Below are 21,377 nucleotides of genomic sequence, written 5' to 3'. Positions count from 1 at the left end.
ATATATATATATATATATATATATATATATATATATATATATATATATATATTCATTCCTAGGACAAAAAGAGATGCCATGTTAAAGGCTTCTTTTTTAACCTGAAGGGATTGGGTGGCCTTTGAGCAAAACTGATTTTCTGTTCCCCATACGTTCCCACTATTGGTACTCACTCACTAAAGGCAGGAGTAAATGGTGGCGAGTGTCCGTGTGGGGCAAGGGGCACAGGGAATGCATGGTGAGCTGGTACTTCTTGAAAATGTGAGTGCCAGGGTGTTGGTAGCCTGGGAGTTCCAGTCTCACTCACCGCCCAGGGGCATAGACTTGAGACAGATCGGTGGCTTAGACTTCATGCTCCTACTTTAGTCGCCGGGTGACCCCGTGAACACGCTTAGCTCCTCTGTACCTCACTTTCCGAATTTTGTACAAAAGCATAATGGCACTACCTATTCTAGGGTTAATATGAAGGCCACATGAAGTAGTGCACGGGAAAGTTTATAATGATGGCGGCGTTATCTTAAATTGTATCAGTTTATTTTTCTGTGTACGGGCGTTTTGCCTGAATGTATGTGTGCACCACCTCTATGGTTGAAGCTCATGGAAGCTGGAAGAAGGTGTTGGATTCCCTAACGCTGGAGTTAAAGGCAGTTGTGAGACACCTTGTAGGTTCTGGGAATGGAACCTGGGTCCTGTGAAAGAGCGGCCAGTGCTCTTGCTCTTAGCCACTAAGCCATTTCCCTAGCTCCATAATAATAGTTACACGACTTCGGACAAAATAGGAGAGTTGGCGGGTACAAAACAGAGAGTTGCCTCCTCTCTCTTCCCCAACCACCTTAGTGCAATTCTGTCAAAGGAAGGAGAGCGTTCTGGATGCAGATTTGCCGTGATTCAAGACAACGAGTACAGTTTCAGGGGTGAGAATGGGTCAGCACAGGCAGAGCGCAAGGATAAAACTAGCAAGCAAGACAGAACCGCGTTGACCCATGGAAATCTTAGGCTGCCTAGAGAGATGGAGGCTGTTGGCTGAATGGATCTCCTTTACGTTCAGGTTTATGCTCTAACCTCCGATGTTGTGATGGTCAGAGCTGAAGCACGCGGTAGGCAATTAGGCTGAGATGAGGTCGACTCTGCGCCTCCTTCTCACCCTTGTGCCAGGATTAGTGTCCTTATACGAGGAGAAGGAGCCTCTTCCTTTTCACCCAGTGATGAGCTAGCAGGAAGGCAGCAACCTGCCAGGGTGGAAGAGACCCTCCCCAGACCCGGATCTGTGACACTCTGACCTTCCCAGCTTCTGGGACTCTGAAATGTAAGTTCCTGTTATTTAAAGCCAGGATTTTGTTACAGCAGCTGAGTTAAGACAGTTCTTAAGTGATCAGAAACTGTGGATCTATCACGTAGGTTCAGGATGAGAATGACAGGTCCTCAGGGGGCTGTGAACTTGAACTCTAGGAATCAGGAAAGACCTAGAGGTGGAGATGGAAACTGCAGATCCCAATTTTCCCAGTGATGAAACAGCTCCCATCTCTCTGTCTCTGTGTCTCTTTCTCTTTGTCTCTATGTCTGTCTCTTTGTGTGTCTCTGTCTCTGTCTCTCTCTCTGAGCAGGCTATCCTGGAACTTACTGTGTAGACCATGCTGACCTTGAACTCATAGAAATCTGCTTGCTTCTGCCTCCCAAGTACTGGCCACCATGCCCAACCTGACTCTCTCTTACAGCAAAAACAGTAGCAGCAGTAAAAAGAATGGTGGTAGGACTCTTCCTAGGAACGGTCCTAGAACAATAGTGGTGAGGGTGATGGTGACAGTGATGGTGGTAGTGGTGCTATTGGTGATGGTGGTGATGACTGTGGTAGCAGTGATGGGGGTGGAGGTGGTGGTAATGATGGAGATGGTGGTGATAGTGATGATGACAGCAGATTCTGAGCACACAGCACACATTTGCTCACTTAATCATAACAGTATCTCCGTGCACTCACTCTGCACTTATGTGACCTGGCCTTATTCACCTCACTCTAACCCTGATCCGATCTAAGGAATCAGAGCCCATCTTTACTTAAAAAGTTGATGTTTTCCTCTTTGCGTATTCTCCTCTCTTTTGGCAATAGTTCTGCTTTTTAAAAATATTGCATTGAAATATTATTTATCTTGCTTATTGATTTCCTGGCACCCTGTTAATTTTTCACTCAAGGCGAGTGCCTTCTTCTCCCTGAGGGATGCCAAGTGTTGGAAGGTGATGGCAGTGCTGTCTAGCCCTCAGGTCTAGCTGTCTGCGCACAAGGCATTTCCACATTTTCCTTTGCAGTCAGCATCCCAGGGAGGAAAGGGCAGGGGAGGGCATCCCCGGTCAAGCCTTGTCAGCCCTTGGTATCCTGTTTCCCAAATGGAGTCTCTGTGGTGACTTTGGTATTGCTCTAACGGCACCAAATGCCACTGGGTCACACAATGAGATCTTTTCCCGTTTTAAGTTGGCTCAGGTGATTCTGAAACCTGAAGGGAAAAAAGTCTCAGGTGGGTACTATCGTGTTTTCTGCTGTTTTCAAATCTTCTACTGAGCTACACCCACAGCTCAAGCTAGTAAATTTAATGTTATCTGTATGTATCACAATTTCTAAAAGTCACTAAAATATCTAATCTGCAATGAGGAGAGTCAGAGGGGGGCTCAGGTGGGGGTGGGGCTTCTCAGGAGAGGTTGTAATGGTGGTTTCTTGGCAGCTAGAGTTTTTCTGTGTCATGACGTAGGAGAAGCTGCATGGTTAGATACTTATGTTAAAAACATAGTCTGCCTTATGTTTAAAATTAACTGCACCATATTGCGTATGTGCTATATGACAACAAAACGATTTAAAAATTTTATTCCTTGTCAATCTTGTACACTCATAAATACATTCTGGTTACACTTATGTCTCTGTCTTCTCTTAACCTTTTCCACCTTCGTTACGTCCCTCCACCCTGTCCATCTTCCTCCCATCAAGTCTCTATTACACTTCCATGTCTTTTTTCTTTTTCTTTCTTTTTAAATATTTTTTCTTCTTCACAATTTATTCATTATATCTCCCAGTTGAAGCCCCCTCCCTGAACTCCCCCAGTTGCACCCTCCCTCCCTCTTCCCCTCATCCTCTTCCCCTAGTCCACTGAAAGGGGAAGTTCTCCACTATTGCCATCTGCCCGTAGCTTATCAGGTCTCGTCAGTACTGTCTGTAGGAACACAAGAAACTCAACAGTGGCTACAGCATGGAAGCCAATGGCTTCTTTCATCCCAGCAGCCCTTGCCCATCATTAGCATCCCTGGGCAGGATGAAGCTCCATGAGCATCTCTCCAACCTATGAATGCTTACTGAGTCATTTTTTTTTGTGTGCTATGTAGGCCACCACAGCTGTAGTGAACTCACGAGCGTCACAGCCATATCATACCCACAGAACTGCATTTTACAGCCTTCTCCCCTTTCACTTGGCTCTTCCCTCTCCTTCTGCTGTGTTCCCTGAGCCCTGAGCCCTCCACAGTCAGTCAATTGTTCTCAGCACACTGACCAGCTACGGATCTCTGCACTTACTGCTGTTTGCCGCAAAGAGAAGTAAGTGTCTTTGGCCAAGCCTGGGAACAGCACTGGTCTCTTTCAGGTAGCTGGCTAATCTTTGTAGTAGTTTCCCATCCTTAACAAGCACGAATGCTTCCCAGGGTACACCAGAAAGCATCTTTGAATGGTTAAGAACATATTGGCTACACAGCCACAAGAAATGAGTTTTACCCTTAGTGCTAAAATGGACCCTGAAGAGGTTTCTGAGGGTCTTTGTACCTCAGTTTCCTCATCTGTATGTAATGCAGGAGTTGTAAATAATAGGACAGAGGCATGAAGGCACACAACGCATACAGCATGGGATCTGGCCTACTGCTAATGGTCAGTTTATATCCATTTAAAAATTATTTTATATTAATAAAGTATATATGCAAATTTTTCCCATCTAAGCTATTTCAAGTGTGCTGCTCGGCAGTGTTTCTTGTATTCTTATTGTCTGGCCACACTAGCATTTGTCTTCAGGACTCTTCCTCTTATTAATGGAAACTCTATACCATTAAATACCTTCCCACCCCCTGACCTCCAGGCCTCAGAAAGCTCCAGCCTACTTTCTGTTCCTATGATTTCTGACTGCTCTAAAGACGAAGTGTTTTTCTGTCTATGTCTGGCTTATTTCACTTTACATAGTTTCCCAGCAGTTCATCCTCAATGCGCAGCCTATGTTAGAGCTTTTGTTCCTTTTAAATGCTGAATGGTATTCTATTGCATGAACACAGCTCACTTTGCTCATCCACTCACTGGCCAGTGGATGCTGGAGCTGCTTTCACACTCCAGCTTCTGTGAACTGCACTGTTCTGGACACGGGTGCAAATGTCTCTCCTGGACTCTGCTTTCACCATTCTTCTGCTTGCATTTTGGATTTAAAATGAGTCTTGTATACAGGATGCAGCTGGATCATATCTATTTTTTAAACTCCATTCTGCCAGTGTTTTGATTAAAGTAATTAATTGACTAACAGGCAAAATGATCATTGCCCTGGAGGGACTTGCTTTTTCATTTTGTGGTTTGTTTTTCTCTTGCATAAAATTTTTTTCTCTCCTTTTCTTAATTTCTGCCTTCTTTTGTATTTAGCTGACTTCTCCCTCTTGGTAGTGAAACATTTTAACTTCTTTCTCATTTTCTTTTGTGTATATTCTATAATTATTTTCTTTGTGGTTACCATGGAGATTACATTTAGTGTTTTGGAGTTAGAATTTTCTAACTTTAATTTATGCCCGTGTAACTTCAATAACGCATAAAAACTCTGTTCCTACACACCCATTTTGACATCTTTTAGACATGGATGTCAGAAAATTACATCTTTATACATGGTATGTCCCCAAACATAAACTAATAATTTTTCTAGTGCACTGGTCTTTTACATAATGTGTCCAAGAGAAAGAGGAGTTATAAGCCATGTGGGAAATGGTAGCTTTTATGATTGCCCACACCCTCACTCTTTACTGATACCTTCAGTTCTTCCTGATGCTCCTCTCTGGTGTCCTTTCCTTTCAGCTTGCTGAGCTCTGAGCTCGCTGTGATGCTTCTTGCAGAGCAGGTCTCACGGTGATAATCTCTCTCAGCTATTTCTAATCATAGTCAGTCTTAGTTTCTCCTTTACTTTTGAAGGATTAAAAAAAAATAGCTATAGGGTTTTTGGTTGCCGTTATTTTTTGCAATGCTTTGACTATAACAGCATGCTATTTTTTTTTTTTTTCCTATCCGACACTTTCATGGAGAAATTCTCAGATCACTTCATGGAAGGTCCCTCATGTGTGACGAAGTGCTTCTGTCTGGCTTTCTGCTTTCAGAAGTTTCTCGTGTGTGTGTGTGTGTGTGTGTGTGTGTGTGTGTGTGTGTGTGTGTTTGCAGGACTAGGGATTTAGCCTAAGGCCTGATACATGCCAGGCAATTGCTCTACGACTGAGTTACGCCCCAACCTTTTTGTCATTGAACAGTTTGGCTATAATCTATCTTAGTGTGGAAAGTTTTTTGAGCTTATTGGATATTTAAAATATTTTAAAAGATGTATTTCTTTTTATTTTATGTGTATTTCATCTGCTTTTATATTTGTGCACTGTGTTTGTAATACTCAAAGAGGCCACTAGGAGATGTTGAATATTATAGAATTGCAGTTATTGACAATTTGTTAGTTGTCATGTTGGTGCTAGGAACTGAACCCAGGTCCTCTGCAAGAGTAGGAAGCACCCTTAACCACTGAACCATCTCTGCAGCCTCTTTTTGTTGTTGTTTTTGTTTTCAAGAAGGGTGTCTCTGTGTATCCTTGGCTATCCTGGACTCACTTTATAGACCAGGCTGGCTTCGAACTCACAGAGATCTGCCTGCCTCTGCCTCTCTGAGTGCTGGGATTATAGGTGGGAGCAACTGCCTCTGGCTTGCAGCCTCATTTTTGAATGTTTATACTCACATCTTTCATCACACTCGGGAAGTTTTCGGCCATTATGTTTAATAATTTCTTAAATATTTTCTCTTTTTCTTCTCTCCTTCTTCCATATGTGTGGTGTTAGTTTGCTTGATAATGTCAGATAGGCCCCATGGATTCTCTGTAGTGTATCACTTTTCTCTTTGCCTCTCAGGTGCAATAGTTTCAAACATCATATATGAAATTTACGGGTTTTTCTTTTTCCTTCTCAAATACATCTTTGAGTCTTTAAGTGATTTTTTTTAATTTTAGTTACGGTATTTTCCAGCTCTAGAATTTCTTCTTGCTTTTCATTTTAGGTTTCCTATCTCTTTTTTTGACATGTCCATCTTATTCTTGTGTGGTTTTCTTGTTGCATCCACACATTTCTTTCGTTCTTTATGCATTTTAAAGCTGTTGTCTTATAATGTTGTTGCGTATATCTACAACTAACCAGCTAGCTGTAGATAAGAGGAAGTTAACTAAGAGGAAGATTTCTTTTTGTTTATGTGCATGTGAGTATACGCTGCATGAGCGCATTTTCCTCAGAGTCCAGAAAAGGGCATCAGGTCCTCTGGAATTGGAGTTAAAATCAGATGTGAGTGACCGACCGGGATTCTGGGAACCACAGTTTGTTCCTTTGGAAGAGCAGCAAGTGTTCTTAACTACTGAGCCATCCCCTCTTGTGCCTTGCCGCAGCTTCTCTTCGTTTACTTATCTTCTTTTAACTATTCCTTCAAAACAGTAGTTTCCAACATAGTTGATAGTTCTGTGGTGACCTTGAAGAGACACCTAGCATTTACAAGTTTCTGTTTCCAGAGTTTTCAAATGAGAATTTTTAAACTTATTAATTCAGTAAAAATCTACTGAGCACTTTCTATGTGGTCCCTAAATTTCTCTCCCACTGAGAAATAGAGTCGTTCCATTAATGTGGTTCTATGGCTCTTTGACTAACAACTACTAACAGAATGCTACTGTCTGTATTCTAGGTCAGACATCAGGGAAATGTAACCCCCTACTTAGGGTCCTCGGGAGAAATGACTCTTGGAGTTGGCCACCATGCTGTAAGGGAGCCCAAGCAACCAGTGTAGAGGCACACATGACAGAGAGCCAAGCTCCCTGTGAAAGCCCTGGGCAAGCCTGCAGTTGACAGCCAGCAGCAACTTATTTATTGCCAATAAGTGGAAAGTTTGAAGTTGGATACCTCAGCTTCCCTGTCAGGCAACCACTGTTGGTGCCATATGGAATAGAGGTGCTTCCAGTTTATCCATTTTAAAATTAACTTAATCCATTCTTTAGAACGGAGCTGGGCAAAGAAACATGGTGTGATCCACATATACTGTTTTACATTTTCTAGTAACCACACTGCAAAAAATAAAAGCAATCAGACCGAATTACTTTCAGAGAGAAATTTGATTATATAAAGTATTGGAATTCATCATCAATATATAAAAATGTAAAATTTCAGCATGCAACGAAAATAAAAGTTATGAGCTATTTTGCATTCATTATACATGCTTGAAATTCAGGGGGATGGATGACTTACCTAATCATAGTGGTTACGTGGATGACTGTTTTGTTTTTTTTTTTTAATAATTTATTTATTTTTATTTCAGGTGCATTTTGCCTGAATGTACATTTGTTTAAAGGTGTTGTGTCTCCTGGAACTGAAGATGCAGACAGTTTTGAGCTGTCACGTGGGTGTTGGGAATTGAACTCAGGTCCTCTGGAAAAGCAGCCAGTGTTCAACTGCTGAGCCATTTCTCCAGTCCCCCCTGGATGACTGTTCTTAACAATCAGTTCAGACCAGCCAAACTTCAAACGGTCAGCAGCCACAGGTAGCTCATGTTGCCTGCACTGGAGAATGCAGGTCTGGAATGAAAGGGTCGGGACGCACAAAATTCTCTCGCAACGTAACAGAGAAGGAAAACGGGACACGCAAAGGGGCTCTGGCCTGGCTGGAGTTAGGCAGTCCAGCGGTTCGAATGGTACCTGCCCCAAATGCCCATGCCAAAATTCGTATAACCTATGAGTGCTATTTTGTCTGTTTGCTCGTGGACCTTGCCTTTGATGACTGAAGCATTACCTTATTTTGAAAAAAGTCTTCCTAGATGTAATTAACTTAAGGATATTGGGATAGAGCTCATCTAGGTTATTGGGGTGGACCTGAAATCCAATGACCAGTGAGTGTCCTTCTAAGATATGCACATAGAAATGAGACAGAAGAGATGATAGGCATGCTAAAAAGTAGGAACGTGAAGGGGTCGGAAGAGGTGACACAGCTACCAGAACCAGGAACAGCAAGGGAGGGATCCCCATCTGAGTCCTCCAGAGGAAAGCAGCCCTTGAGGTACATTACTTTAGAATTTAAAAAAAAATTTAGATTTATTTGTTTTCATTTTATGCATATGAGTGCTGTGCTTGCTTGTCTGTCTGTATACCCATGTACATGCCTGATGCCCGAGGAGGTCAAAGAAGCTGTAGGAATACCTGACATTGGGGTAAGCCACAGTGTGGGTGCTGGGACTTGAACCCAGGTCCTCTTCAAACACAGCAAGAGTGCTTAGCTATTGAATGATCTTTCCAGTCTCTGATTCAGGATTTTCACCCTCTGTTAAATGTAACAAGCAATACATCTCACATCTCTATTTGTCGTCGCTCCATTTTGTGATTTTTTTTTTTTTTTTGGCTGCTGTAAAATTCATGTACTCAGCAGTATGAACAAAGTCTGGTTTCAAGAGACCTTGGCTCCATTACAATCCAGAGCACCCTGCCTCCTTGTCCCCTCTGAAGTCTACCCAGTTCCCAGAATGTTGTACTCCTTAATGACTACGGGTGACCAGAAGAAGGGCTCTGGTGACACACACACACACACACACACACACACACACACACACACACACCTACTGCTCTGCAGGCTTTTGGAATACCGTGTCATGTTGTCCTTCTCCCTTGCCTCATCTTTTCAAAGAACTGCTTCACATCCCCCTCTGCTTCCGTCCTTCCTTGTTTAAAATCCATCTCCCATGCAGTACCCAGGGTGATTTTAAGAAGAACCTGTATTGTATCAGGCCATGTCTCACTTTTTAACAGCTGTTTTCTCTGCCTTGCTTTCTGTCCAGAGTGATGAGCTGGCTCTTGATCCAGGTCCTTTGCATGTTTTCTTCTCTTTATTTAGAAAATTCTAGCCCCAGACAGGACCATGGCTATCCACCATCACTTTGCTCAGATGCACCTAATCATCAGGGTTTTTCTTGAGCACTGCCATTCTTTGTTCTTTATAATGCTTTGATTTTTTTTTTAAACAGGATAGATTTTCACACCACTTGGTAGGGATTCGATAATTGGTAGATTATTATTCACCAGTCTCATCTATTGGTCTATAAGCTCTATGAAGGAAGGTCCTTTTATCTAGTTTATTTCAGTGTCTGGAACAGCATGTATAAGTGTATAGTGAATTTTTGTTCAATGAATGAACAAATGAATGGATGAACTCAGAAATGTAAACTCCATTTAATAATGCCTTTCCCCTCTTCTGAGATAACTTAGAAGTTGGATATTTAAGTAAAATACTATAATGTGAACAATAAAAAGAAAGACTACTGGGTTGGCCAAAAAAACTAAAAAAAAAAAAAAAAAAAAAAAAAAAACCCAAACAAACAAACAAAAGGTATTTAAAGGCCAATTGACCTCTAACCTATAGAGATCTGGGTCCAATCGGAACCTTACTCCACAGCCTCTCTTCACACAGCTCTTCCAGGAATGGAATGGCTTTTAGGACAGACAGCAACCCTTGCAGCTTCAGGCCTAGACACCATGAGGTAGTTTGTTGTCACAGACCAAAGTCATTGAGGGCACTCGGTTCAAAAGACAGGATGTGGGCTGCAAGCCTCCAGTTCATCGTTCAAAGGAAATCTCCTTCAGCAGCGACGTCTCCTGGGATGTTTTCCCAAGCCTCCCTGGGAGGTGCTGGGGGCCTTTCAAAAGACTAAGAATAGACGGGCACATCCAGTTTCCCAAACATGTCAACCTTAAAAGCGCGTGCTATTTTTTCTCCCTTGTTACCTTTGAATTACGATGTAGGAGAAGGATGCTGTGTTATCATAGGGATGGTTCCCCATGCAGTTGTTAGACACCTTAGCAATGACTCCCCACTCGGTGGCTTCCAAGTCAGACTCGTCAGAATGGTATCCAAACTCCCGCCTCCACTGAGGTCCACCCCTCGGTCACCAGCGTGCTTTGTAGTTGGGACAGCCACCATTCCACAACAGCGAGACTGTGCGTCCACCTTAATCACTCCCATCTCACTATGCTTATTCATACAAGAACTTATCTCTTCTCCGTAGGTTGTTCTTGGGACTAAATAAGAGACTGCACACGCCTGATACCCAGCCCTTGACGTTTTACGTTTATTTTTATTTTTGCACATTTAAAGGTCACGGTAGAGGTAACCATCGTTCACGATGTTACTTAGTCGGTGCTCATTGGGCTTGTAGGAGGTGGCAGATGCTAAACTTTACCCTAGCTGACGAAGGTGTCACGTGAAAGGGCTCAGTCTGAGGCCATCCTTCATTCCTGGGGTGCAGAGAAGAGACTTGGGTGCAGGCCCTTATGTAACAGCCACGGCCGCATCATTGGTTACCTTCCCATCCTTCAGGCTCCACCAAGGAGAGCGTGGAGCTGGGTATGAACGTGCTTTGGACACTTTGGAATCTCCTGTCCTAACAGATACAAGAAGGTTCCCAGGTGTGAGGGCAGCCAGCCACATCCTTAGTTTTAACACACTGCACAAATACGACCAGAATCTGTGGGGATGGGACCAAAGTGAACGAGATTTTAGGGAAACACTCACTTGCTTCCTCATCAGCCCAGCCTCACTCCACAGTTGGGGAAACTGAGTCATTCTGTAGAGAGGGTTCTCTTCTAAAGGACTGAGCAAGCAGAGACAAGACTTCTTTGTGGTGGAGGTAGATCTACATAAAATAAAGTGTGCCCCGCCCCTACCTCTGCAGAACTGTGTGTGGTGTGTGTGGCCACAGGCCTTTCCCAATGAGTGACAGCCAAAGCCCATCCCTCCACGAGACGCATGCAGAAGACCAATGGGATGGATGGAGGGTGTTGGGTACCAGTCTCTGTGGAGACCAGGGTGGGACTGGCTGCGTCCAGCCTGTTCCACCCTCGTCTCCTCGAGCCCCTCAGGCTCTTCGCCATTTGGTTCTTGCTGTGGGGCACCCGGAGTGCTCCTCTTAACGCACCCCAGGTCTGAGGACAGGGTGCCAGGGGCGCGGCTCAGATCTGTCCGGCGCAGCCTGCAGTCCCCGCGCCGCAGCGCTGCGGCTAAGAACACTTGGCTGGGAGGCCTGCGGGTTACGGCGTGCGCGTGTGCGTGCGTGTGGGTCCGTGTCTGTGTCGTCTGTGCGTGTATGGTACGGTGGTGGCGGCGGCGGGAGGCGAAATGTAAAGCAGCTGGCGGCGATGGGCGGGGCCTGGGTCCTATGCAAATGAGGGAGGCGGGGTCAGCTCCGGGGCTCCGCCTCCCTCCCCCGCAGCTGGGGCCAGCGGTGCCAAGCACAGCTGGACCAGCGGCAGCAGCTGGGCGAGTGACAGCCCGGCGACGCGCGCGCGCGGCCGCCGCCAGAGCCGGCGCGAAGGGGCAGCGCGGCCCGGCGGTCCCCGGGCGGCAGCAGCGGCCGCCTAGTCCCGCGTCTCCTTCGGGCCCGCAGCCCCGCGGTCCCGCCGCCCCGGGGCCGCCAACCTCTCGGGTGGCTCCCTACCCCCGGTCCCCCGCGCGCGCAAGATGGCTGACCCGGCTGCGGGGCCGCCGCCGAGCGAGGGCGAGGAGAGCACGGTGCGCTTCGCCCGCAAAGGCGCCCTCCGCCAGAAGAACGTGCACGAGGTGAAGAACCACAAATTCACCGCCCGCTTCTTCAAGCAGCCCACCTTCTGCAGCCACTGCACCGACTTCATCTGGTGAGAGCGCGCTACCTGCCCAGGGGCCCCACAGGGCAGCGACACGCGTGGGGGACCCCTCCGGATGCCCCCCGCGGGGGAGGAGCGCTGCGCCCATCCCCGTCCCTTCGGACCCTTCTGCCCTGCGCTCCGGGATGGCCAGTCCCTCGGGTGCCGGGTCTTCTGGTCCCAGACGGCTGGCCGCCGGGCTCCACCTGCCCTCTTGCACTCTGTCGCCCGAGCACCCGGGGACGGCGCCGCGGGCGCCTTTTCGACACCTGGCTCCGGGCGCCGGGGTGGCTGCTGTCTCTCCCCGGCAGGGCAGCTCGGCGGGTGTCTTTCTCGCCTGAGGTTCCCGATCTTTCTGCCTTCTTCCGGGCTCAAGGCCCTCTCGCCCTCACCCCTCCTTTCCGGGGCAGCTCCCTGGGGTGCCCTCCAGTTCCCCCGGGGCGTGGAGCGTCCTCCCCTCCTCTGAGTTCCTAGAGCAGCTCCCTGAGTTACGTCTGTGCCTTCAGGGTCCTGAGCGCCCCCACCCCCCATCCCCCAACCACCTTTCATTCTCCCGTCCTCGCTCTCGGGTCGCTGCAAGGCCCCTTCACCCCCAACCCCAGCCCCTCTAAGAGCGGGGCGACCTTTTCTTTCCCCGTCCCTCCGGGGGGTGGGGGGGCGCCGCGGTGGAGTCCCTCTCATCCTCCCTCTAGGCAGGTCCTTATCTCGTTCCTTGAGGGTACTCCCGGCATCTCCTTGGGCAGATATCCAGCCCGCCTTTCGCCCCCGCCCGGACGGAAATGCACCCTCGCACCCCGCCACCTGGTGGTCGCCGTCTCCCCTGTACTGCAGGAGGGATGCGAGCTGGGGGTTACCGCCAAGCTCTCACAGTGTCCCCTCCAACCCCATCCAAGGTGGAGGGCACCCTGGACGCCGGCCTGGAGCTGGGAGGTTGTACCTGGGGTAGAGGGACAGTGGGAAGGGAGGGGGTGACTGTGTGAAACTAGCTGGTGACTGGACCCCTCCGGCTGATTTTCCTCCTTGTGCTTTTACAGGGGCTTCGGGAAGCAGGGATTCCAGTGTCAAGGTAGGCTCTGTGGCTCCGTGGATGCCCGTGGTGGGAAGAGAGGGTAAAAACGGACTTCACAGACGTGGCCGGATTAGGCAGAGTGAAGCAATCCTGCCTGTCAGAGTGACCTCCCAGGCTAGGAATCCTTCACCACCAAAGGGTCCTTTTAAGGGGTGTGTGTTTGGGCCAACCGTGCACCATCCAGGAAAGGCCACCGGAGCTGGGAGGCCCTGAATGTCAAAAAAAAGTGCATCCATCCCTCTGCCGTCTGAGTGTTCTCCTGGCTTTGCTAGCCCTGCTTAAGAACGGAAGTCTTAAGACTTAACCATCCTTAAGTCTTCAAGAGCTTGAGTGGAAGGGACGTCTTTCTTCCTAATTCCAGCTCTTTCTTGTTCGTTGCTCTTCTTCACCTCCCAGTAGGAGGTCCTGTCTCTTTCTCCTGCTTTGCAGAGGTCCCGGCAGGTGGCTGCCTCCTCTGCAGATGGCTCAAACCCCCCCCCCTCCGCCAGAGAAGCAACGGTGGTTTCCCCTGGGCCTCTTCCCTCTCTGAAAGGGGTGGTTCCAGATGGGGCGCCTCTCGAATCCTGCCTGAGGTTGCCCTTTTTAACTTCTGAGGAGGCACAGGAAGGACTCCAAGAGATTGCTTACCTGGGCTCTTGCATCTGGCTTAAGACCCATGATTCCAGCCAGGAGTGCCTAATCAAGTATCAGAGACCTGCTGGCCTCTCCTGTCGCCAGGACTCATGCCTACAGGACGGACTGTGTGCCCGGGAATGCAGCTCAGGGAAAGAGTGCTTGCTTTGTGCCAGAGAGGCTCAGAACTGGGGGAAGGGAAAAGATAGGTTTTAAATTGGTTCTCCAAAGGTGTAACCCTTAGAATGCCATGAGTGGTTTGTGAATTTGGTGTTCGTATCTGAGAACGGCAAGGTTTCTCACACACACACACACACACACACACACACACACACACAGCCTCAACTTGTGGAACACTGGCTCCACTACTTTTACGCTGGGGCAATCATTTGGAGAGGGCATCCAGTTACCAGGCCTATATTCCCCACTGTGTCTCTGTCTGCTCAACACTGGCCTTCTACTTCTGCTCCTCTTAGTCTCTTGAATCTGTTGATTTGTTCCCCTTCCTCCTTTAGGCCAGGTGTGGCTGAGTTTAGTCAGAAAGTGGTTCTTCATTCCTCTCCTCCTCTCCCCTCCCCTGCCTTTATCTTACCCCCCATTCCAATCTCCTCCCCTTTCTCTCTTAGTCTCACCTTGTGCCCAGACTAGCCTTGATCCCTACGTACTTCTATTCTACTCTCCTGATTCAACCTCCCACGTGCTAGGATTACAGGTGTGCTCAGTGGTGAATTGACACCCCTCTGCCCCATGAACTGGGCCTAAATCTGTGGAGTAGCCTGAAATATGACTTTGTGTCATGGAGAGCTTTGCCTTGCACCATTGCTCTGGAGGCAAAAGTAAAAAGACCCCAGCTTTGTGGTGCGTGTGGAATGCTGACCTCTGCTGTATCTGCCCTGCTGCCCTAAGCTTCAGGCTCTTCTTTCAGTTCTGGAGGGAGTCAGGACATCTTTCCAGCTTCCTTTGCTGGGATTTGGAGCCTCAGTTTTCCGCTTCACATGGAAGGACTTCTTAAGTCCCTGCCAGTGGCAACAGGGCCAGTGGCATGGCTGGATTTTTCTAGAACTTTGTCTCACCCTCTCAAACAAAATACTGATGGAGGCTTGGGGTTGGGTCTGTGCAATCTCTGTGAGGTCACCTTTCACTCTCATGAATTGGTTTCTGTTTTTGTCTCTTGCTGAGGTCAGGGGTGATTCTTTTTTTTTTTTTTTTTAAAGATTGCTTCTGTGGCTCTCTTGTGCCACCTGCTTTGCTGTTATTGATGGCTGGGAGTCAGCTTTGGAATGTGCGGGGGACGGTACATATGGAGCAGGAGATCCTTTTATTCAAAGCCTAGGAATTTTTTTATTTTTTTATTTTTTTGGCACAATGAGAGGGAAAAAAAAAACCAGAATGACAGTTTTCAAGAAGTATGATCAACTTTAGGGATAAAACTTTCAGAGGCTGGGCAGAGCGTTTTTTGCCTAGTGTGCTTGACTAGGTGTTTCCTAGGTTCCAGGGAACAAAAGAAAGGGTGAGGAGGTAGGTGTTCTAAAAATCATTTCTCTTTTCATTTTTCCACCCCTTAGCTTTCTGATCATCTGGTCCTCTGTTACTGCTCCGACAGTCTCTTCACTCTGAGTTGGAGTGGGTAGGAGGAAGAAGAGGGGGTGGGCCAGATCGATGAATGCTCTCCCCACCTGAGCTGTTTAGAATGAGGTACATTCCAGAAGAAGAGGAGGGAGTTTATCCCTGCTACACAGCATTGCTTGGGACTATTTCTGGAACCACAGACTAGTTCCTTTTATATGACTATTTTCAGTGCCTGCTGCCCGATATTTTTCCTTTAAGTGTATTCACTTCAAATAGGACCAGTTTTATAGTGGAAAACAAACAGGGCTTATTCTTTTACCTAAGTGCAGAGTTCTGGTCCTTCAGTAGTCTGCGCCACCATCCCAACAAGCAACAGTTCTCCCACAGTTCAAGAAGACACTGGATTCTCCAGTCATCAGGCCTCCTTTTAACCAGCAGGAAGCAGGAAAGGGACAAAGCAAAAGACACAACATGCTCAGTGGCCCTTAGGGAAGTTGCCTTGAGAGGTGTTGATATATACTGTTGGCTAGAATCTAATGCCATGTCCACACCCTACAGAATAGTGGTGCTTAGCTCAGACAGCACATTCCCAGTCTCTAAAGTGGAAGAAGCAGTGACTGGCTAACGCCTGGGTGCTCTGTAGTAGGATATATGGGAGGAAGGTCCCAAGACCAAGAGGCCATTGCCACTGACCCCACGATCCAGTAGCTGTCATGGAAACTGGAGGTGCAGGACAGAGCATCCTGAGACCAGGGGAATTACGGATTTTTATAGACCCAGGAAGCTTTCTTAAGAATAGACTTCTTGCTTTTGTACAGCTAAAGGACAAAACTCCAGGTTAACTGCCCTGTGACTGCCCCATCTCTCCTCCTCTTTCTTTGATCATGCCTCAGCTAACAGAGGATCCCTCTTGTGAAATTGCATCAGATTTTGGATTAGAAATGGGTCCCCTGATAACCACAGGGCAGGCCTTTCTTTTTCCAAGTCATTCTTTCAAGAAACTCAGAACCCGAGTGCTGTGCTTGGATTGTAATCGACTCACTAATCATTGGGAGGAACTCAAGTTTTACCCAAAGAAGACTTTGCAGATTGCCAGAGAGGAAACCTTCTTCTTTTTTAAAAGGAAGTCATTTCAGTAGAAATAGAGAAGCATTCAACTGTCCAGATCTAGATTTTACACCTCGTGGCTGGAATCAGAAGTGGACTCTGACCTCTGATCTGCTATCCGCTCACTGTGTGACTTTGGGAAGCCCATCCCCACACTCACACAGTGAGTGGAAACAATTCAAAGTAAGGTGATCATCACTGCTTGACTGGTGGTGGGAAAATGTGTCAGAGCAGGTCAGAGCTGACTCTGGAACGCGTGAAATGACTGTGCCTGTTTCATGTGCTCACGTGGGCTTGTTTCTCTGTAGACTTTGGGTAATATCAGTACGTATATGCTTCAGTGTCTGCACACAAAGGGCATGGCTTCCCTCATTAGAAAAACCTGAGCTTGTCTTAGACTCTCTAGAAAAGCCCCATAGTACTATTTTTATGACTAAAAAGACCTAGAATTAATGATTATAATGAGTAAGTCTTTTCCCCTTTCCTGGGTAAATTAAAAAACATGTTTTTAGCTTCTTGTTTGAATTATTAGAAAAGGAAAGAAAACAAACCCTAAATATCACATGAACCCTACCACTGGTATTTTTCCCTCAACAGAAAGTCTACAGAATACAAGTTTAAGGTAGTGTATAGTCAACACACACAGATCAGAATATGCAACTGAGGCAACAACCGACAACAATGTGAATTGAGGCTAGGAATATGGTTCAGTGGAAGTACACGCCAGGTCTTCGGTTCCATCTCCAACCGTGAAAAACAAAAGAATAATAGAAATTATTAATAGAAAGGTGACTTATTTTGGGCACTTCTATTGTTACACTGAGTAGTTTGGGTTGTGCTTTCTCAGAAAACTGAGACTGCAAGGTGGTAGACATGGCCTGGGCTGCTCTCAGCCCTCCCCCCATTCCCAACATCCTCAGAAATAGATCCCAGAGGCTCTGGAGCCAAACTTCACTAACTGGCTGGCCAATTCTGAGGGTTTCCATGCAGGAAAAAGGCAGAGAAGCTTTACAATCTTGTGTTTGATGGTTTGGATCTTTTCTTTTTGTACCTGAAGTAGGACTTCAGGCTCAATGTCTCCATCAAACTAAGAGTCTGCTAAGTGTGTTGGGAAGGGAGGGTTGGTCTGTTGGAAAGGCAACTGAGAATCCATTCCGAGCAGTAGAGCCCTCCAGGGGAGCCTGAAGCCTTGCTAGTGAGCAGTGGAAAACCTTCCCAAGTAAATATGGAAAATATGACCTTTGGAAATCTGGTTGGTATGATATACAGGTTCTTCAAAACTAATTGAAAAATATATTATTTCCAATACTAGTGACTGTCCAGGCCCCGCCTGTAGCAGACGAAGCATGTGGATAGAGCATCGGAGTCGCTAAGAAAAACTGTAAGAGGTTGGGACTGGTCAGAGGCAGATGAGCATTCGAAAATAACTCATGTAGGGCTGGAGAGATGGCTTAGTGGTTCAGAGTGCTAGTCCTGCAGAGGACCTAAGTCCAGTTCCCATCACCCACTGCAGCTCCTAGAGGCAATCCTATGCTTCCGTTCTCTGTGTTCTCTGTAGGCACCTATATTCCCATGCACCCACCCACCCCCGCCCATATACGTAATTAAAGATAATAAAAATGAATCTTAACACCAAAATGATTTATATCCGTGTTGATGTCAGAGCCTCTTTTCTTTCTGTGCCTCTCCCTGTTTCTTTCTTTCTGTCTCTGTTTCCCTCCCCACCCCGCATGTGCACACATGTATAAAAATAGATTCATATGTCATCATTTTGAGATTATGCATGGTGCTACTTTTCAGCCACAGAGAGTAAAATCATCAAGTGCCATTTCCAATTCATGTCTGGTCTTTCCATTCTGAAGACTGGTTTGTTCTTGGTAGGCAGTAGGGTCAGCTAGAAAGTTCACCCTCTTGGGTTGATGTCTTCCGGGGCTGGTACCCTTGCCATGTTCCACATTTCTTGTGATGTGAAATCATTGACTTCATTCATCTAGTCTCTCTAGTTGCAGTTGTGTGATATTCCATAGATAGAATGTTGGGCCTTTTTTTATGGAGACTGCAACATCCACGGTGTTTACATATGGCATTTCAAAGCGTGATGTCTGCTTGAGAATCTGGTAGAAATTTGTCTTTTAACCACACACATCCATTTCCCCGCTTACCCACATATCCATTCATACATGCATCCATGCATTGCCCCAGATGCTGTGTGGTATCAGTCCTCTGCCTGACAGTGTCTTCCTCCTTCGGAAGCTGTTTTTGAAGTAGTTTCACAGTTAGCAACATTGAAGCGCATTGGGAGGCAGATCCTTTGTGGGCTCTCTTTCTGTCTTTCTGATTCCATTTGGGAGAATGTTTCACTTTGGTGCTAACATGACTTTAATGGCTACACACTCTGCAAAACCAGTAAATATCCATGGATTATTCTCAGCAAGAGAATGACGACATTTTTTTAGTTTATACCTGCATAGCACCTTGTTTATTTGATGATTCATTTGTTGTTGTTTTTTGAGTCAGTCCTGTTCTGCCTCTGGGCTTGATTCAGTATGAGCTGCACCTCCTTCTGACCAGGCAAGGAGCACTTCATTGTTTTTTTCCTGGAAGTGCCCGGAAGTGCTGGAAGAAAGCTCAGTGTTCCGAATGTCTCAGCCTTCTGCCTCCAGAGTGATGAGATTACAGGCATATGCCATCATAGCTCGCTTAAAATTCTGATTCTGTCTCTCCATGAGTCTGTTTCCTGGAGGCAGGTAAAGCCTGATTCTAAGAAGGAAATACCCATTCAGACATCTGAGCATTGTTCGAGCCATACACCCATACATCCATCTATTCATTCATTTAATAAGTATGTATTGAGTGCCTACCATGTATCAGGCACCATTCTAGGTACTGAATGCAGAGTAAGGAACAAATAGAGTACTTGCCTTCATGAATTTGCAGTGAAGTAGAAGGACAAGCTTGGTAAACATCACTTTTGGGTTGCCGTGAGGACTTTGAAGAGAAAGAAGACAACAGTTCCTGTGAAGGAAGTTCATCACATGACCAGTTAGTTCTGGCATGTAATCAAAAGTACAAAGGGTGTAAAAACACCTTGTGTGCCACCCCTATTCCAGGGAGGGGGGTAGAGAAGATTCCATAGATGAGGCGATGTTTGAGATCGGTCTTACCGTAAGAGTAGGTGCTGTAGTAAATAAAATGTTGTTGGGCTAAATACCATTTATTATTCGCCCTGTGACTACCACAGTATTATTTAACCCACTGTCACAATTAATAAGATACAGACACCTGTTAAATTTTGTAATTGCCTTATTTACCTTGGGCTGGGCAGATATTTCACTTACACTGTCTCAAAAACCTCACTATCCACCTCCCAGCCCAAGTGCCATCCAGTGCCATCCTCCTTAACCATCCTCATCTGGGCTACCTTCCATCCATAATCCTTATGAATACTTGCTTATATTTGGTGTTTTTCCGTTCACGCCATCCTTGGAGTCCTTCCTCCCGGCCCATGTGGTTTCTTCTCCATGCTAACCCATTCCTCCTCTCTTCCTGTCTGTCGGTCTGTTTCCCATAGTTCTCTGGTTCCCAAAACCCGTGTAACCTTAGCCACACCTACCCCATTCTGCCCTGCCCAGGTTTTAGGCCTTTTAATCAACCAATCAGGTGTAATGTTTTAGGCATAATGTATTCACAAGGACAGGTGTATCCAGGCAGTAACCAGAGCTTGAGGGCCAGTAATTAGCATCAAAATACAAGCATCATACCAACCCCCAAGAAGTAGGAATTTCCAGAGTGAGGAGGAGGTGGGATGAGGAGAGGTCAGGTGGAGCTGTGGAGGCGAGAGCACAGGGTCGGGGAACACGAAGAAGGGCATGTGAGGCAGCCTGGCCACAAGAAAGTGCTTGCTGCCATTGTCTTAAGGTGTGGGGATGCGGGGCGGCGGGGGGTGGGGGGGGTATGGGCGTGAAGTGGCCCAGCATGAGGTGCATTTTGAAGCAATCAGAGCTGTGATTCAGATCCTGAAATTCCAGGCTTGAGGAACTGGAGGTCAGCTGGGATGGCTGACAGGGCTACTGAGGTAGGGGTGTGCCTGCGGAGTGCACAGGGGCCACTGCTATGTTTTGAATCCTAAAGAGACATTTGGAATTTCATGTCCACCATCTTGTTGACTATTCTATTTTGGGGGGCGGTTACTAGGTTGTTTTTGTTGTTCTAACAATAGGGATGCCTCTCTTTGTTGCATCCTTAGGCGCAGAGGACCATGGACATAATCCTTCCTCTGAACGGAATCCTCCCACTCCCCCTCTCCCTCTGTGCTGCTGTCACTCACCGTACAGCACACGCCGATGGAAGCACATGTGGTACAATGGTGGCAAGTCTGTGCTTGGGGGACCTGAAAGGTTTTGGTTTAGTGCCTCCAGCCTAGCTCCAGGTTCACTGTCTCAAAGGAATAAGGTGGAGAGTGATCGAGCAGGACAGCCGACATGACATCCTCCCTTGCCTTCCAACTATGCATACGGACACACACACACACACACACACACACACACACACACACACACACGCATGCATGCATGCATGTATGTAAATGTGCATATACCCATTTCCAAACAGTTCGGGGGCTTTGGTTTAAATCTTGGTCTCTTACTATAGACCTCGACTTAGCCTCTTGGGGTGTCTCTGGTAACAAGATCTGGTTTCCAGGGCTTTCGTCAAGTGTTCCATGGGCATCTTGGTTGACATACAGAAAGCAGTTCATACACAGCAGGTGTTTCTGCTGTTAGTTGGTACCGATCTTCTCCTTTCTGGGTTAGTGAGGCTTTAACTTGGGAAAACCTCAGAAAGTTGAATCGAGATCCATGATTTCCCATCTGCCCACTTTTGAAAATGGATTGATAGCGTTTCAACATCAAACAGATTTCCAATTCTTCACTTTTTCTTTCTCATTCTCCCTTCTTTTTCTTTTCTTTTCTCTTTTCTTTTCTTTTCTTTTCTTTTCTTCTCTTCTCTTCTCTTCTCTCTTCTCCTCTCCTCCTTCCTTCCTTCCTTCCTTCCTTCCTTCCTTCCTTCCTTCCTTCCTTCCTTCCTTC

The 21,377-nt window shown here is 46.7% G+C and overlaps 1 protein-coding gene across 2 annotated transcripts in view; it reads left to right on the top strand.

Moving 5' to 3' along the window:
• Positions 1-11,565: 11,565 nt before the first annotated feature.
• Positions 11,566-21,377, top strand: part of Prkcb (protein kinase C beta) — a 322,945-nt gene continuing 313,133 nt past the window's right edge. For both annotated transcript variants that reach the window (XM_055627393.1, XM_055627392.1), the window contains exons 1-2: positions 11,566-11,945; positions 12,968-12,999. In XM_055627393.1, the coding sequence (XP_055483368.1) occupies positions 11,773-11,945; positions 12,968-12,999 (205 nt within the window). In that variant the 5' untranslated portion in view covers positions 11,566-11,772. The remainder of the gene's footprint in view (positions 11,946-12,967; positions 13,000-21,377) is intronic.

Source organism: Psammomys obesus, unplaced genomic scaffold (genome assembly GCF_907164565.1).
Source record: "Psammomys obesus unplaced genomic scaffold, mPsaObe1.curated_primary_1811, whole genome shotgun sequence".
NCBI classification, from domain to species: domain Eukaryota; kingdom Metazoa; phylum Chordata; class Mammalia; order Rodentia; family Muridae; genus Psammomys; species Psammomys obesus.
The sequence above is the reverse complement of the archived record's forward strand: the minus strand, read 5'-3'. Positions and strand labels throughout refer to the sequence as shown.